At 33.9% G+C, this 20,109-nt stretch overlaps 1 protein-coding gene across 1 annotated transcript in view; it reads right to left on the minus strand.

The window, feature by feature from the left end:
• Nucleotides 1-2,009: 2,009 nt before the first annotated feature.
• The window catches only part of LOC143235511 (rho-related GTP-binding protein RhoE-like), a 68,348-nt gene continuing 50,248 nt past the window's right edge, over nucleotides 2,010-20,109 (minus strand). Inside the window, exons 3-5 of the mRNA XM_076473725.1 lie at nucleotides 13,319-13,428; nucleotides 4,540-4,674; nucleotides 2,010-2,825 (exon numbers count right to left, since the gene is read on the minus strand). Of these exons, the coding sequence (XP_076329840.1) occupies nucleotides 2,589-2,825; nucleotides 4,540-4,674; nucleotides 13,319-13,428 (482 nt within the window). The 3' untranslated portion in view covers nucleotides 2,010-2,588. The remainder of the gene's footprint in view (nucleotides 2,826-4,539; nucleotides 4,675-13,318; nucleotides 13,429-20,109) is intronic.

The following is a 20,109-nucleotide window of genomic DNA, read 5'->3' on the forward strand; positions in this document are numbered from 1 at the left end:
TATATCCCTCTTTACAGAAGTTTCAACCACTGAAGCCTGCAAGATAGCCTTAGAACTCTATATCCGAGACCCTAACCCAACTATAGAAATTCCCAGTAACCAGTTAGCAACCCTCATTGAATTCACCACGATAAAGACAAACTTTATGTTCAACAACCAAAACTATATACAAACAAATGGCCTAAGCATGGGCAACCCAGTATCACCAGTTCTAGCCAATATTTTTATGACACAAATTGAACCACAAGCAATTAACACAGCATTACATCCACCACTATACTGGTACAGATATGTAGATGACACGGTTGCGGGATTCAAATGTACAGAACACATACTTAATTTTTTCAATCACATTAACTCTATGCATCCCAACATTAACTTCACATGTGAACAGGAAGAAAGCAATCAAATATCATTTCTTAACCTCAAAATTACAAAAACCGACACACAATTCAAAACAGAAATCCACCGAAAAATCACCCATACTGGACTATACATTCCTTGGGACTCAGCACATGAAACAAAACAAAAACTCAACATACTAAGAAACCAAATAAACACAGCCATAAAACTACGCTCGCCAGATAAAATTAACGATGCATTAGACAAAATAAAACAATACTTCATCAACATCAATAAGTTTCATCTACAAACCGTAGAAAACATTATACGCACACACCTAGACAGAAAGCAAAATCAACCAACTAAAGTAAATATATCTCACGAATCAAAAAGTCACGAAACCATATACTGCTGTATACCATATATTCCTGACATCAGCAAACAAATAACCAACATTTGGCAAAAATATGACATTCCAGTTAATACCAAATTTATTCAAAAACCAGGCACAAAACTGAGGTCTATACTATGTTAAAACTACACTGACAAACACCACACCAACATTATTTATAAAATATAATGTGATAACTGCCACGACTTCTATATTGGATAAGCAAGTAGAAAAATGGAAACCAGATTCAAAGAACATAAAAAGTCACCTTCACACGTTTTCGAACACTGCAAGTCAAATAAACACAACATAACCATAGAAAACACTCAAATACTAAATAAAGAAACAAACATAAACAAACGCAAAATTAAAAAAAGCCTTACTCATACAACAACTTAAACCCAAAATAAACCAATATAAAGGAACGCCTTTATACCTATATTAATATAATAAAATAAATAAAATTATATATTCAAACATCTAATACCGCCCTCTACATTCCGACACTCAGTTACACAACCCCTTTCAAAATGTGGTCAGCTTTCGGTCAGTTACCTCTTTCTTTGTGAACCTGACGATGACCGAAAAAGGTCGAAACGTTGTTCGCTCTTCTATGTAAAATATTTTCTCAACCCAAACGAGCCGTTTTTGCATATAAACGGTTTATTTTTATTTTTCTAAATATAATAGTTTATTTGATGTAATAGCAAAATAGCGTTGAGCCAAACCACTGTTCTTACTTTAACAAAACAAGTTTTTATATTCTTTATCTAGAATGATAAACCTTGTTCCTTCAACCTTAACAATATTGTAAGTGGTAGTTGAAAAGTTCGTGTACAAATTTTCGAGAAGAGATGGATGTTAATCAGTACTAAAAAAATGTAATATTTGATATGTGCCACAAACTTACTAAAGTTTCTTTCACATGTGCATGTGTCACAAAAATGTGTCTCTATCACTGAAACGTCTCATATTTTTTCATACAGAAGTGTCTCTAAAGATAATAGATAATATAACTGTTGTTTCCCGTATGCGTCACTGCTTTTAAAATGTTTACACGGTACTGAACTATTAACATATTTTGACACGTGTGTAAAGTCTTTTATGAATGTATGTGCGATTATAAAACACACTTATCTTTTCATGTGTCACATTAAAACACTATACAATTTACATATACGTATATACATTTCACATATACGTAGTTATATATATATATATATATATGTTGAAAATAGATGTGTCACCAACACTTTATTAAAGCTTTTGTATCGTATGTGTCACTAAACCATTCATATATTGTTCTTCAAGTGACTGTGATTAAACTACTTTTAACATGTATTATTAAAACTATTTTTAAATGAATGTTTGTGTGAATAAACAGTTCCATGTTATCGTAACGTACGCATGTCACTGTAACACTTACGTATCTTATTTTTCACAAAAACATGTTTAACTTAAAACGTTATAAACAAATTAAGTGAAACGTATTCAAACGTTTCAATATATTCTTATTTTTCGTACTTTCGCTCCAGCAGGTGGTTGAATTTGTGGCTGCTTAAGGTATTTTTTGTATCACGGAAAAAAAAACTCAAAATATTTCTGTTATACTTTTGTTTTTGATGTATGCCTAGCATCTCGGGCTGTTCTTCTATTCCTCCGGTCAATGCCCTAAATTTAATAAGTTACAATAATGTCAAATTAAGCCCTCAAATTACGTTCGATTTGAGGCAAGAAGCCCCATCTGATATCATTCTGCCTTCAGAATCACGTGACAAATTCGACAGCAAAGCATGGTAAGCCCACAGTTCACATGTCTATTTCTACAATTACAGGATACATATATGGATTTAATTCACATTAATATACAATTTTTTGTTCGATCCCGGAAGTCATCCTTTAAGTCGAGCTTAGACTTGTACTTGGACTTGGCTAGGGCAGAATGGCGTGGAACGGAGACGTGGCTTTTGTTGAGTTTGCCCAGTGCTGCAAGAGATGCGACCTCGAAGGCGTCTTGTACGCTACGGCCACTGAGTCTAGATGAGGTTTCCACGTATGTTGTAGCCCCAATCTGCCTGGAAACTACTAAGGCCTAGAGAAACAGTTAAAAATACAGGGAATAGCCATGATAACCACAGCTTTTATCAAAAACATTTTTCAATATATTAAAATAAAGTTTGACAAAATTTGGGTGCAATTTGCTGAAGCAATTTATTAATAAGTTAGACTACGTACAGTATTGTACTCCTAAGAACTTGTGAGTAAAATCAAAGTGTTCAATTTTGTGTCAACCACACTATATCTACCATATTTATTTCAGTCGTGACCTTTCGTTCATGTGTAGTTCGTTAATACTAATGAGGTGATTAAGTAATAAATATACGCTGTGTAGTACTGCGATAATTAATGCCGCTCACTAATACATAAACGGACTGAAAGTATAAGCTAACACGTTACCGTTGCACGAATTTCAATAGAGATTGAGAAATACAAGTAAAAAGACATTGATTGATGAGGAATTATGTCGCATCCCAAAATAGATATATACACAACAGTCAAACATGGCTACAAAGTTCCATTTGTAATAAGCCCCTATGCCAATTAAAAGTTTGATTATAGTTTGTTTATAGCCACTACCTGAAAAAGTTTTGAAGTTTCCCAAGTTTCATGTCGGTTATCAAAAGACCACCAAAATCGTAAGAAGGATACAATATTCTTAATGTTACAAGTACTTAGAACCTAACTGTTTTACACTTATTTTTATAATATCGATTTAATTTTAAGTTGTACCTCTTATGGTGACCGAAACTTTTATAACTTAAGTGGAAAAAATATGTTTAATGATTTAAATATTATGTCAACAGGATGATTTGTACTATATTATATTGTGATCATAATTCATTCTCCCTTCAACCCTACTGGCAAATGTATATTATGGCAAACGTTTGACCCTAAACCTCAATTCGTGTAGTTTGTTGTCTGCCCCAACACACAGATAAGCGGAATTTATTTCGATTTTTAATTATTTGTTGAGCCACTATAAAATCCAAAAACTAATCGAGAACTCACTTAGTCATGAACCACAACAATGGTTCATAATAATATTCATCCAGGAAGTTCACAAAAAATTTAATAGAACATAGGGCAACATCCAGCTAAAAAATACAAACAAACTTCTTTTTGAAATAACACCAAAGACAAAATTCATCCATTTGTTATTTATATTATTATTCTCTATATTACCCTTTTTCACAGGCCTACATAAAACTATTATAAATATTTTATTGAAACCTCGGCAAATCTTCTAAAACACTCCTGTGCAGGTAATAGGGCTATTTTTATATTGATTCTTAAAAGAAGCAGAGAGTTGGTCAGTTTTCTTGTCGCTACTAACCAAGTTTTTCAATGAAGCAGTTCAAACCACGAAGCCTACAACAAAATCACCAAGATATATTGTGTCAAAATATATGCACTGCTATCAAATAAACTCATTTGCAGGTTGTAGAGCTAGTAGTAAGTTGATTCTTGAGAGTCGTGATTTCCACCCTTTAAGTTTTTCTTCGCTACCAACAACTAGGAACTAAGTAAAAAGCTATTTCCTGTTTTAGTTTGTTTACTTACTTAAGAGTCCCTAGCTGTAGACGTGAAAATATAATCTTTGTATTTTGATTCAAGTTATTCCTTACGTTTTTGACAATCTCTATACCCATTTTTAAATTATTTATTAGAAATCTATTTTAAAGTTTTTTTTTAATATTTCATGTCTAGACAGTAAAAAGTGGCTATAATATGAAACATTTACTAACCTGTTCCGAGCTGACTGGTGACTTTTTTCTTTTTGCTAGCGAAGTCAGTGTGTCACTGTCAGTGCGAAGATCACTTTGGCAACCACATAGGAGGACAGGTACGTTAGGAGAATGATCTCTGACCTCTGGAGACCACTGTAAAATGCAGATGGGCAAACGACCGGACAACGTGTTATTTTTATAATGTTTTATAATCTGAGGAACACAGCACTTGTCTTTGTGATCATTCCAGCCCTAATTTCATATTTTATTTCTCCATTGATTGCCTATATGATTATATCATTATTGAATTTGATTTTATTTACATACTGAGAATTAAAGAACTTGTTCACAGATAGAGAAGTTGGTAAAATAAAAATAAATTGTAAAACCCCCCAAAATAATTATTATTTTAATCAATGTTGTATATAAAGAGTATTGATTGGTTTGTTTTGAATTTCGCGCAAAGCTACACAAGGGATATCTGCGCTAGCTGTCCCTAATTTTGCAGTGTAAGACTAGAGGGAAAGCAACTAGTCATCACCACCCACAGCCGACTCTTGGGCTACTCTTTTACTAATGAAACGTGGGATTAGCCGTCACATTATATTTGCCCCTACGGCTGAAAGGGCGAGCATGTCTGGTGTGATGGGGATTTGAACCCGCAACCCTCAGATTACGAGTATGAAAAACGACACATGAGAATGCTTAAAATATGCTACTAGACATAGTTTCCAGTTACAAAAACCGCACAAATATAAATAGGCTATCAATTTAATTTCACTCTGGCAGCGACATAGTGGTAATTTGACTCGCAATTAGTAGAAACTGACAGAGATCCCAACAAAAGTTGTGGCCATATTAGTGTATTTATTAAAACAGTACTTATTTAAATACAGGATTTTTATAGAATAATACAAAATAATGTTAAGTACAGGCTCTAAAATCTATAAGTCCGCTAACATTAGGCCTAAAATTAGTTACGTTTTTATCAAGTAGGGCCTATATTCGATAAAGAAATAAACGAACACTATAACTTGTGTAAGTTTATTGCTTTAGTTTAGTTAAGGCTAAGGTTTACCTTACTTGATACTATCCATAAATAAAGTTATAATGCTATTCTACAACCTAGCGTTAGACCTTTATAACCTTTTAATATGTAGTTGTACAAAATGTCTACCAAAGGATTTTTCGCACATTTTTTAACATCCGTTGACATGAAGTGCGCACGCATGCGCATTTAGAATGAAAGGTGCACGAGCATTTCAAGATAGCCAAATACCGAGTATTTTTAAAATATATAGTTGATTTAACCTGAAACGTTAAGAAATACTTCAGAATATTTTAACATTTCTCCAAAGAACTTTAAAAATCAACGTCTGTGTGAAATAACTGTTATTGCACACTTGTGACTCTGTATTACTGCTGTGCTTATCACAAGTTACGTATAAGGAATACATTCAAGATAAAAGAGTTGATGAGCCCCAAAATATGTATTTGATAAATGTATATGTGGATGATTAGGAAAAAGATGTCTTTTCTCCGACTTTCACTTTCATGTTTTGGTTTGGTTTGTTTTGAATTTCGCGTTAACCTACAGGAGGGCAATCTGCGCTAGCCGTCCCTAATTTAGCACTGTAAGAGTAGAGAGAAGGCAGCTAATCATCACTATTCGCCGTCAACTCTTAAGCTACTCTTTTACGAAGGAATAGTGGGATTGACCATCACATTATAACACTTCTACAGCTGAAAGGGCGAGCATGCTTGGTGCGACGGAGATTCGAACTCGCGACCCTCAGATAACGAGTCGAGTGCCTTAACCACCTGGACATGCCGGGGCCCTCCTTCATGTTATTTTAATTACAATTTACATTACACAGAGATGCCAACTATTTCAAATGACTGAGCGTAATGATTGCAGACAAAGCCCTTTATCATTTGCGGCTACTAAGCCTGACCAATATCTCTAAGCTGTTTATTATTATATTGTTATTATAACTACTATTATTTATTACTGCTATAGATTGCTCATTTATGACTATGTTTTGTGTATCTAACAAATGAATTTTAAAAAGTTTTTTTGAAATTATGTCTTATTTAGTTCAGAATAACAAACATACTGGTAAAACAACATTGAACATCCGCAAACAGTAAGTAGAAAAGCCTTTGTGTAAGGACTAGTTTATATCATGTTTATGACAATTATTGTAATAGTTTTGCAGCCTTTGCTTTCATGAGAATGTCTTTGGATGGTTGGGAGTTATAACAGCATTGTCCATTTGACTGCATACACATCTTGTGTGCTATGATACTGCTCAAAACTGAGGTGTTCATGATTGGTCTGAACTTGTTTTTGTTTTTAGTCACTAAACTAAATATCCTTTCACTGTCAGCATTAGAATGGAAGATTGTAAGAATTCCAAGCATAACCCTACACAGAATGTCATACCTCTGGTTGTCATTTCCATCCTTAACTGTAGACAGCTGAACCCAAAACTTGCCAACATTCAACTGAAGGACAGTTTCTGAGAAAGTATCAATTTAATAGTTCAAATATTGCTCTTCCAACTTGTCAATAGCATCATGCTCATGTGTATTGAAAAGGACAAGATACCTGTCTGTGAAGAAGCATAGAGAAGAGAAATCTTTGCTGACTTTCAGTTTTGGACCAGCAACCTCTGTGTGAATCAGAAGTTCATCATTTAGAGGGAAATGTTTCATCATGTAATTTGTAGCTGCAATATAGTGTTTCTTGACACTGGTGTAGAAGCTGATCAGGTCCAGGTCCTTTTCACATTTAACAATGTATTCCTTGGCAGCATTTCCAATAGAAACTGCCTCATCACATTTGTGTAAGGATTCATTGTTGTAGTCAAGTTCAGTGACGTTGCCTTCCAGATATTCTGGCTTGATGTATCTGACAAGTATATTTTTAACTTGTGTAATCAGAGCTCTATACATAATGTGTATGCAGACTGAAGAAAAAGACAAAATAACAAGTTCATTTTGTTGTCCAAGAAAACTGTTAACTTATCTAACTTGCTCTGTGCAACTTTTCTTGGTTACTTCCTTGCTAGCTTTTGTTTTCTTTTTTTTCATTGATTATGTCTTCTTTAGTTCAAGGTCAGACTGCCTAAACATATATTGAGTTATATCAAATGTTTCTTTGTCTGCTTTTGGATACTGTTGTTTTATATTCCAGTGTGGCTGGGAGGGTGTCTTTACTGTGTCCCTATGTGGCTGAGAGGATATCCTGACTGTTAAAGTCTTGCTGCCTGACTGAGCTGCACGTTTACATCTTTTTGAATCCAGTTTTTCCTTTTCACGGTGAAAATACTTCTTCAATGGCTTCCACATGTCCAATATTCTGCTGAGGCACACCCCAAGTGAGAGCCATCTTGTGTTAACAAGTTGTAGAATTTTTCTTGTTTCTTTGTCATACAATTCTTGAAACTCTTTGAAATGTTGTTTTCTGCTAGCACTTTTGCCCAGAAAATAGTAGATGTCTATCAATATATCAGAAACTGAGCAGGGCAATTCTCTGGAAGCTTTCTGGGCAGCAATATTCATGAGGTGACAGACACAGCCCTTGAAGTAAATGTTAGACTGTCGTCTTGAGATGTGCCCCATCACACCTTTACCTATACCAGACATAACTGAGGCATTGTCTGAAGAAAAACTAAGACAGTTTTCCCATGTAATTTTCCTCTTTGTCAGTTCGTGTTCCTAAAGCTTAAAAATATTCTCTTCCATTGAAGCTTCTTTCCATTCCACCATTGTCAAAAGAGAACAAACATTTTTTTTCCAAGCAAAGGGTCAAAATATCGTACAACCACTGGATACAGTTTTGAGTCATCCATGTCTGTGGATCCATCTGTGGCTAAACTGTAAACACTGTTGGTAAGTATTCTTGAAATCATTTTGTCATCTTCACAACCCAAAATTTATACAATGTCTGTAGTTTTGGTTCTAGCACAGCCATATTTTTTCGCTATATCAGAGTCTGGGAACATTTTTTCTGAATAGATGTCCTGCATGATCGGCTACTACTAGGGGTTATTTATGAGCAAAGACGAATTGCGTGAACATCATTTCTGCATTTATGGTTTCATATTCTGAATTCTTACTCATAAATGTCGTTATCTGCATCGTTTTTGTCTTCGTTTCAGCCTTTTGTTGGTGAGATGCCAATTTTGTATGTCTGGAACAATCGTTTATCTTGCCACGTGCCACAGAAAAATTAATGTGACAAACTGTACAAAATGCATGACTGTTACTGACTTTTGATGCAATGACCAGATATTTTGAACTATACTCTTTCCTGAATTTTTGCTTCACAGTTTTAGTTCTTTTAGATTTGCCAGAAGCAAGACAATCTGGTGAACGAGGCCTCTTTTTTTCCATCTTGTGAACGATCGTACTGGTGTTTCTATGCCTCTTAGAAAACGAGAAATACCCATCTACGCGAGCGCTGATTGATTGACAAGTACTGATGACGTAACTATGAATTCCCCCACGTACCCAGTATGGAGAAGCACCGCACTCAAACTATTGGTAGACGTCGGAGATACAAATATATTTTATTATTTCAAGCACAAACATGATTATCGCAAATAGCCATTTGGACTATGTCTTTTATTTATTATCAAAATTTATTTGTATCTCACTAGAAATTTTCTCTTCACCCCTTTCAAGCGCTGGGGAACAATTTATCACTTTATTGTATAGGCCTATATGATATATAATAATTTGAGAGTTGCAACAAGTCGTAATATTTGTCTGTATGAGCGTATAGTCGTAATGTCTACACCAAAATCGTAATGATTACGCTCAAGTCGTAGTGGTTGGCATCTCTGCATTACATCATAGTATAATACGTGTCTCATATGCACCTTTTTTATTAAAACATTGCAACGTTGTTTTAAAGTAAAGTTTTGTTTTTCCTCTTCGTTCGGTTTACGCGAGACGCGTTTAATGTTAGGAATTTTGTCTCTAAATACGCGGCGAGCTGCATCAAGTAATTAAGAACAAATTGTTTAACATAGACGTTTTTTGCGAGTTCGCCTCGTTAACATGAGACTCGTTTAATGCCGCGTTTTTCGTTTCTAAATATGCGTCGGGTTGCGACAAGTACAAACATGTTTAACATACCGTTTACATTAGCTCCTGCCAACGACATAAAGAACAACAAATGCCTCAATCAAAGTATCTTTAGTTCGTTACTCGTCCTTTCATTAAAATATTGGAGGTAAATTTCTGTTCAGGAATAGTAAATGAAAGAATAATAAGTATATAGATATGCGGTTGTAGAGGATGTGTTGTATTTAGTATTTCACTCAGGAAATAAAGCGATGTTAGATCAGCATTTTTATGGATATTGTACCACAAAATAGTTTGAACGACTTGTAGGAAGCGGCCGGTTGAAAATCGGTAAAATAGACCGATTGCAGGTTGTCCACTTTTAACAACTTTCAATTTCGCAGAAAATTGTTTGAAAGTGACGCCCAAAAAGATTTCTAGTCTCTACTAATGCGTAGAAATGGTCATGAGCTTCAGAACGTTTTCAGTATGGAATATTATATAAAATCAAATCTGTCATTTTATGTGGCGTACATCCAATCTAATCCTTCAATATAAAACACGTCAAATATAGGTATTAAATTTCTACAATGTTCATAAAGCGTTGGTTTTTATTTTCGGTTACTCTGATATTTTATGATGACAACAGCAATAAAAAATATAAAAAGAATAGGAAAAGAACAAAATCCAAACTTTCCATACCTCTTGTATAGAGGAAATAACTTTCAGGGTTATTATTATATGTGTTAGTCCATATATATACGGTTAGATAAACTAAATGAAAATATATATTTTACCAAATTATGGGAAAATAAATATTGTTTGTTTGTTTTTGGATTTCGCGCAAAGCTACACGAGGGTTGTCTGCGCTAGCCGTAAATAATTTGGAAGTTTAAGATCAGAGGAAAGGTAGCTAGTCACCACCACCCACCGCCAATTCTTGGGTTACTCTTTTCCCAACAAATAGTGAGATTGACCGAACCTTATAACGCCCCTAAAAATGAAAGGGCGAGCACGTTTGTTGTGATAGTGATTCGAACTCGCGACCCTCAGCATTATGAGTCAAGCCCTAACTATCTGGCCAAAAGAAATTTGTTTGTTTTCGAATTTCGCGCAAAGCTACTCGAAGGCTATCTGCGCTAGCCGTCCCCAATTTAGCAATGTAAGACTAGAAGGAAAGCAGCTAGTCATTACCATCCACCGTCAACTATTGAGCTACTCTTTTACCAACGAATAGTGGAATTGACCGTCACATTATAATGCCCCCACGGCTGAGAGGGAGAGCATGTTTGGTGTGATTGGGACTTGAACCCGCGACCCTCAGATTACGAGTCAAGTATTTTGACCACCTGGCCATGCCGGTGTCCACTGAAATAGAGAACTTAAAGCAATTAATATTCTTCTTACAGACTTTTTCTTCTGATTTTATTGAAATTAATATCGAACGTTTACTTGCATAAGAGTTTGGGGATGACGTAAGATGTTTTCCAAACTGGGTATAATAAGTATGGTTAGTCTTTCAATTGGATTATTTCGGAATTAAGATGTAGCTTAATTTTATTAGAGAGATAAAACATGATGGCATACTGAGAAATATAAATAATTTGTTTATATCCAATAGTAACAAAATCAAATAAGTGAATATTTTTCTTTTAAATTTCACGTATATCTGATAGTATATAGATTTACACAGTGTTAGTGTTTAAATTTATTCATATAGCAACGTTTTCATTTGTTACTCAGAAACGTTGTGGTCAAACAGAGATTACTAGTTTTCTAGTAGAACAGCAGTTAGAAAGCTAACATCTCGGGTTAGATTCTCCTCAATCGATACAGCAGATAAACCAACGTGACTTTGCTCGAAACAAAAAATCAAACAAACCAATTACAATTTATCGACCCTGTTATATCTATTTACCTCGCTATAAATTATTTCTCGAATCTTTTTTGCTATGTTCTAGCTTTTTTAATTTCAGATACAATACAAATTATGGCGCTGTTAAGCATGAGAAAGTCCTGTTAATCCTGCTGTTTGGCAGAGAAGGTTGGTTCCAAATGAAGGGAATTTAATGCATGCCATCTAGAGGTAGAGAAAAACATTACCTACAATTCTGTTGGGAAACTGCTAGCAACATTTATGGACACTAGCAATGTAGACGGCAGGGATATGGTTCAATGTGTTCCAAGAGACTGAAAACACCGACTCCTAACTTTTTTCTTTCGAATTACAAGAATAACTGGAAGTGCACATTCTATAAACTATGTTGAAGTGCTCATGGTTCGGAATGTTTCAGACGCTCTGTACAACCGTCGAACTTAGAACATTCAGAAACACCACAGTCTTCATTTATGGCATTAAAGCTTAATATTAAAGCAATGAAAGCTCATGACCTCGATCTTATAATTTAACTAGCATGTAATCATAATTATGGTAGAATAATAGCCATGTTATATTTATATCATACGTTATTTTATAGCATTATAAACAAACATAAATTACATAGAGTTTAAAAAAATTAATTGGAAGATTTGTTATACTTATGATAACTGATGGTGGTATATGAAGACTTAACAGAAATTATATGATGTCTACCTAAATCTATGATGCTTCAAACCATCTGGGACTATTATCAATAGACAAGTTAGTTTTCATAGAATAGTTTTCAAAACCGAGGGTAAATGTACCGATAAAAGAGTAAGTAATGTGTTTGTAACGAAGCTGAGAAACACTGAGATACCGTCAAACTTTTCTCATTACTAATAACTGATAAGGGCGCTCGCCTCACAATCTGTGAGTTCGAATCCCCTCCACCGAACATGCTTGTCCTTTTAACTGTAGGGGTGTTATTATGTATAGTTAACGTCACAGATGTCATTGTTACGAAACACTTTAAGAAAAAGAATCAACAACGGATTTTATACCACACCCCTTATACTCTCAGTACCACAGTCTCAGAAATTCATCATAAACAGTCAATACAAGAGCTAATTAAATATGTCTAAACATTAATGTATCCTCCTGTGTGTCTTAACGTCGTTTGACATAATGAGTTTCGATTTCACAATAAAAATATGCGTCAGTAGGGCCGAGTGTAGTTTAATATTAAAATATCAGTCTGAATGTGGTTTGGCCTAAAGAGTTGGTAGGGTCGGGTGTAGCCTACTTTAGAGTATCGGTCTGAGTGTAGGTAGACTTAAAGAGGGCATGTTGCCGATAAAGCTCTAGATTTCCAACAGTAAATGAGTTATAAGAGTAACAGTCAATCTAGATCTTTGGCTAAAAGTAATCATGTAAGTATGAGGTTGTTCAGAGTGGCTGATTTGCACGCGTTGCGTAAGGTGTGATTGAGATTGAAAATACGGAATGATAAATTTGTGTTGGAGCCCTTCTGTACTTGTTAAAGTAACAGTAGCAGCAGTTCAATAAAACCTGTAGTTTATAAAAATATATCTCTGGTTTAACTAACATATCAATTTTCTGTAGAGTTTATTATTTAGTTCAATCTTTTACTGGAATTCCCTTAATCTCTTGAATATTCTGGATTTGAAATGATTCTATAATTATTCTTTTTTAAATATGGGTTTAAAATAGAACAACGAATAAATATAGGTATACACACACGCGCTTGCGTGCGTATGTATAGGTATATATTTTTTCACTCATAATATAAAACACACACATAACATATTAAGTCAAACAAAAATAGTTTATGTAACTCACTCTGTACACAGTATTTTCCAGAGAGTCTGGTTCACTAATGAAGAAACACAAGAAGAAGACGTTGGCATCTTTATACGCCAGAGGGCGAACAGTGTTATACGCACAAGCACCTAGAAAAGTATAAATAAAATAAAATAAATAGAATTCCCCTAAAAATTTTCATTTCCATTTTCTATCTAACACTGCTCAACATGTATCGACAGACCAATATTTTGTCAAAATTTGCAATATATTCCACCATCAATAAAACTCCTCTTTATGCTATAAGTCGTTGCTTCCTTACCTATTATTTCTTATATTAGCATAATGTGCTTCCTTACTCACATGTATCGGTCATCTCGTAAAAGTATTATTTGTTTGTTTGTTTAGAATTTCGTGCAAAGCTACATGAGGGCTATCTGCGCTAGCCACCCACCGCCAATTCTTGGGTTATTCTTTTACCAACAAATAGTGGGATTGACCGTCACATTATAACGCTCCCACGTCTGTAAGGGCGAACATGTTTGATGACACGGGGATTTGAACCCGCAACCCTCAGACTACGAGTCGAGTGCCTTAACCACCTGGCCATGCTAGGCCTATATTATTTGAATCTAGGTTACCTTCAGTAAGGCTTTCAAAACTGGACTTAAAGCTTAAAATACAGCGCAGAATGATAATAATTTTATAAACAGATTAGAACACTTTGTTAAGCAACTTACAGTATAAAATAACAAAATTATTTGTATGCAGTTAAAATACAAATAAAATAATGAAGAATGAGAATAAAAAGATATGTAAAAGAATTTGAGAATGAAACACAGAATGGATGATAAAATTTTTTATGAGCAGCTTAGAATGCATTGAATAATGTGAAGTTATCTACAAGTGGCTGAAAATATAATAGAAAATGATAAAGAATCTTATAGGCAGCTTAGAATCCATCATAGAATGAAAAACATTGTTATAAGCAGATGTGAACGCAACGCTGAATGAACGTTAAAGGTTTTTATGGGTTGTTGTTGCTTTGTCACTTTCTCAAAGATCGATCTTTAAACAAGAAATCAAAGATCTAGAGAAGTGTGAAACTACTTCTCTGCTGCTAAGTGAAATACTACAATTTTAACCAAATTCAAAGAAGTTCTGAACGACACGTTCGCTAGGTTAAACTTTAATAACTCGGTAACAAAAATAAAAGTCTCACTTAACCAGTTTCTATATGATATAAATAAAATATTTTTCAGAAACTATAAAATTAAGTAACTGTATAAATGATGCAAACGTTAACGGAGGTTAATGTTTCAACACTTCTGATATATTTTTCTTGGAATATTAATTTTTAACCTTATAGCTAAAACCGTTAATCTGGAAGACAAAAGTTAGACAAAAAAAACTGACAAACGTAGAGAGTATGGATGAAACAAACAAACAAAAAATATCTAGAAAATATACAAGTTTTCAAGAAAACGTTTAAAACTAGGGACGAGCGTATGTATGTGTATGTTTTCATATAGCAAAGCCACATCGGGCTATCTGCTGAGTCCATCGAGGGGAACTAGGGACGAATGTGTGTGTGTGTTTTATTACAGCAAAACCACATCAGACTATCTGTTGAGTCCACCGATGGGTCTTGTTTTAGTTATGTAATACAATCATATATGATGAGTTATCTTACAAGTTTCTGGTTTCAGGTCGAAATTTGGGATTTCTGTAAAATCAAACCTGACAGATGACAGCACTGTTGTACTTTTAAAATATGGTTACTATGGTGAATTAGAAAACAGCTTGTCTTTTATATATATATATGTGTGTGTCTAAAATGTCTATCTTGACGGTATTCATACAACTCAGTTCCGTTTATTTATTTTTATCGAATGTTTAAAATAACGGATTATCTAATTGGTAGCACCTGTCGCTTTACTTTGGGGTTACGTTTGTCTGGCACGGCCTCACACTGTCGAACACTATTTTTATTTCGGCGACAATGAGAAGCGAGCCATGAACTGAAGGATTCATTTATTATGAATGCTAACTAGTAGGCTACATGATGGTCCTGAAAAATATGGCTGTTAAGTAAATGTCGAACATTGTCGTCTGCCATACTTTACCTCCTCTGCCACTGACTACTTTTCTCCGATTCCATCTCCATTTAAATTAATTTGCTTTCCCAAAGTAACTTGATGCAAAACTTAAATTCTATGATAATATTATTATACTCACTCACGAGCGTGGAGAAGGAGGGGGGATACCAGTATCCCCCAACACCCTAACTTCAGGAAAGTCCTAGCTTTCTTTAAAACTAAACCCCTGTCACAGTAAAAACTAAGCTGTGCTCAGAACAGAAAGCCTAAACACCAAATTAATTACATACACGGTCATAAGAGAGACATTATTTTTCCTAAATGTAAAGATTTCTTATCTATATATGGTCCATGTCACAATCTGTACATATTTGTAACGCTGTGTATTTCAACAATGTAGTTACAAAATGCTTGGAGAAATAAACGCGTGAATCTGTGTTTTATATACATAGTTAAGTTCTCATATCGCAGAATAAAATAGTATTTTCATAGTTTTTCTTTATAGGTGAAGTCAGAGAAAACTCCATTGGAGTTTTGCACAGTGCAGTAACTACCAGTTGATAACACATTATGTTTGTTTCTTGTTAATCACAAAAATACACAATAAACTGTCTGTGTTGTGCCCAACATAGGTATCGTAACATGATTTTAGTAGTATGACCCTTTAGACTTGCCGCTGAGCTCTTGGGAAGTAAATGTTATATAAATGATTGATTGTAAAAATAATCTCCAGTGGCTCAGTGGTAAATCTCTGAACTTATGAAGCTGAAATCGACTTTCTACATCCGTGTTTGCCACAATACAAGTAGTCCGCTGTGTATTTTTGTGCTAAGCACTAAAAATGGCTACAAAGATGACAATCACATTGATAATTACTTATATTAATAATAAATATTAAATTAACAACAAATTCAAAATCTTTAAATTAAAAACATAAATTCATTACTTTATCTGTTTTTTCCAGACAATGGTTTGGTTTGTACTTCACGTATAGCTGCTACACGAAGATCATCTGTTCTAGTTGTGTCTACGTTAGCCCTGATTAGCTTAAGTGGATGCAACTAGTAAGCACCATCCACCGCCAACTCTTGGGTTATTCTTTTACCTACGAAAAGTGGGATTGATCGTAACTTTTATAACGCTCTCACAGGTGACAAGGCGAGTATGTTCGGTAATGGGGATTCGAACCAGCAACCCTTAGATTGCGAGTTCACTTCATTCACCACCAGGCCATATGTTGAGAAATATTGTGCAATAATAGTTATCAGAATTCAAAAAGGAGCAAAAGTGGGCTAAAGTAGTAGCCGTTTTAAGGGCAACTTGTCGGCCACAGTACGTTTAATATGTTTATCTTATTTTGTAGTTTATAAAATCTTCTTGTATATTTTTAGAAAACATATTTCAGGGAATTGACTGATTGTTTGGAATTAAGCACAAAGCTACACAATGGGCTATCTGAGCTCAGCCCACCACACCCACTTTCTAGCAATGTGAATCCGCAGACATACAAACCTAGCGAAACTTAAGCTATTTCTATGAGATTTTTTAAATTGGTTAAGATAATTCTATAAGTTTTTGATAATTTATTAGAAGGAATTTTCATTAGTTATAATACTGTTTGAAGACATTGAATATTTTTTTTAAATACACAACTCTGCTTAGAACAGATATTAATATCTAATGATATTAGCTGCATTCTTATTAATTTCTTGTTTCATACTACACACAGTTGTTTTATATTTATCTTACTTCAGCCTATGACAAGAAATGATAACATTATTCACCACTGCTATGCATTAGTAACTGTTAATATGATGAAAATAATTTAATATTCTTCATAGCGAAACGTTATGTATTCAATCAACATTTCAAATCTAAGAGAACATTGGACACGTTTGAAATCCTACATGGAAAAAAGAAATTGATTATATGTTGAACTTATAGATTGAATTTTAGTTTGCTTTGATACTTAAATATTTCAAGCACTTTTTATAAGTAAAAATTACCTAATTATAGATATTTGCATACATAGGAAGCAGATGAGAGTTTTGTAATGAGAACATGCTTATATTGGTAAGTTGAGTTTGATACTTTTGAAGATTTTTTAGGTACTTAGAATCACTAACACGTAATAATTCTCGTATACCTAACTTACGCTATAAGATTTATTGACTAAATTAGGAAAAACATTTTTTTTTTCTGGAACCAGAAATTAGCAAAAAAATGGAAACAATACGACAAGAACAATGTTGAATTCAATAAAAATACTGCACTTGCTTGTTTGTAGTTAAGCACAAAGCTGCACCATGGGCTATCTGTGCTCCGCCTACTATCTCGTATTCTAGCGTTGTAAGTCCGCTGTGCCACTTTTTTTTTTGGGGGGGCAACAATAGTGCAAACAAATGTGTGAAAATATTTCTTTGGCGATTACAGGAAAATTTCGTGTTATTCAAAAGTGTTCGATGTCATTATTATTAACTTTTAATACTATAAATGCCCAAGAGTTGGCGGTGGGTGGTGATGACTAACTGCCTTCCCTCTGGTCTTACATTGCTAAATTAGGGACGGCTAGCACAGACAACCCTCGAGTAGCTTTGTGCGAAATTCAAAATCAAACAAAATAAACAAACAATACAATAAATAAATATGTATTGTTCCAAATACCAGAAATCTAATATGGTATATGATTAATGAGCGTAGATACAATAATAATGGTTTTGTTTAATTAATTTCAATAAAAACTACAAGTACGCTTTAAGACCTTCCGAATTAACAACATGGCAGCATTTCAATGATATGATTATGCCGAGGATGTTTCAAAGATTTTATGAGAAATATATATATAATGACATTGTCGAGTGTATATTTTTCATCGAAAGTCCTTATATATATTTGATATACTGGTATGAATATTTAAACTGAATCCGACACATCAGCTTATTGCCAGATCTGACACTCACGTTTAAAGCAAGCCTTCTAATTAAAACCTTCTTAGAAGTGCTTATCAGAAGTAAAGCAATAATCTAGTACCACCTCTTACCTTACCTGCAGAGTACCATTGGCTACCACTTTTGTAACGAGTCAACAAAAGGATTTGCTTAGCGACCTCATTGTAATATTACAGATTCCAGCCATAGACATTCAGACAAACGTGCCTGACAACAAGAAGACTCTTTACTATTCCTGATGCATACATAGGACGCTTTAAAAGAAGTTGTATATAATTTGAGTAACTTGCAGAGAATATCTCAGGAAAAAGGTTGTATATGATTTGAGTAATATATAGAAAATACCTCAAAAACGACGTTGTATATGATTTGAGTTACCTGCAGAAAATATCTCAGGAACGACGTTGTATATGATTTGAGTAATATATATAGAATATCTCAGAAACAACGTAAAATACGATTTAAATAACTTATAGAATATAGAGGATACCTGAGGAGCGACGTTGTATATGATTTAAGCAACTTAAAGAGGATATCTGAGGAACGACGTGGTATATGATTTGAGTAACATATAGAGGATATCTCTGGAACAACGATGTATATGGTTTTAGTAAATTGCAAAGGATATCTCAAAAACAACGTTGTATATGATTTAAGTAATTTGCAGAGGAGATCTCTGGAACAACGTTGTATATTAATTAAGTAACTTGCAAAGGATACCTCAGAAACAACGTTGTACATGATTTGAGTAACTTAGAGAGAATATTTAAGGTACGACGTTGTAAGTGATTTGTGTAACTTACAAAGTTAATCTCAGGAACAACGTTGTGTACGATTTAAGTAATATATAGAGAATATTTCAAGAACGACGTTGTATGTGATTTGTGTAACTTACAAAGTTAAGTTCAGGAACAACGTTGAACACGATTCGAGTAATATATAGAGAATATCTCAGGAACAACGTAAAATACGATTTCAGTAACAAATAGATGACACCTCAGGAAGGACATTGTATATGATTTGAGTAACATATAGAAAATACCTCAGGAACTAATTTGCATATGTTTTGACCAACATATAGAGAATATATCAGGAACGACGTTGTATATGATTTCAGTAAGTTACAGAGGATATTTCAGGAACAACGTTGTATATGATTTCAGTAACTTACAGAGAATATTACAGAAACTACGTTGTATAGGATTGGAATAATTTACAAAGGATATCTCAGGAACAAAGTTGTATACGATTTGGAAATATATAGACAATATTTAAAAAACAACGTTGTATATGATTTGAGTAACATATAGAAAATATTTCAGGTACGACGTTGTTTTTTATTTGAGTAACTTACAGAGGATAATTCAGTAAAAACGTTGTATATGATTTGAGTAATTGTCAGAGAATATCTAAGGAAAAACGTTGTATATGATATAAGTATTTTAAAGAGAATATTTCAAAAACGACGTTGTATATGATTTGAGTAACTTACAAAGTTAATCTCAGGAACAAAATTGTACACGAGTTGAATAATATTTAAAAATTATCAAAGAAACAACGTAAATTCGATTTGAGTAATATACGCAGGATACCTCAGGAACGACATTGTATATGATTTGAGTAACATATAGAGAATACTTGAGGAGCGACGTTGAATATGATTTAAGAAACTTAAAGAGTATATCTGCGGAACGACGTAATATATGATTTGAGTGAAATATGGAGGATATTTCAGAAAAAACGTTGTATATGATTAGAGTAACACGCAGAGGATACCTAAAAA

Source organism: Tachypleus tridentatus, chromosome 12 (assembly GCF_004210375.1).
Source record: "Tachypleus tridentatus isolate NWPU-2018 chromosome 12, ASM421037v1, whole genome shotgun sequence".
In the NCBI taxonomy this organism is placed as follows: domain Eukaryota; kingdom Metazoa; phylum Arthropoda; class Merostomata; order Xiphosura; family Limulidae; genus Tachypleus; species Tachypleus tridentatus.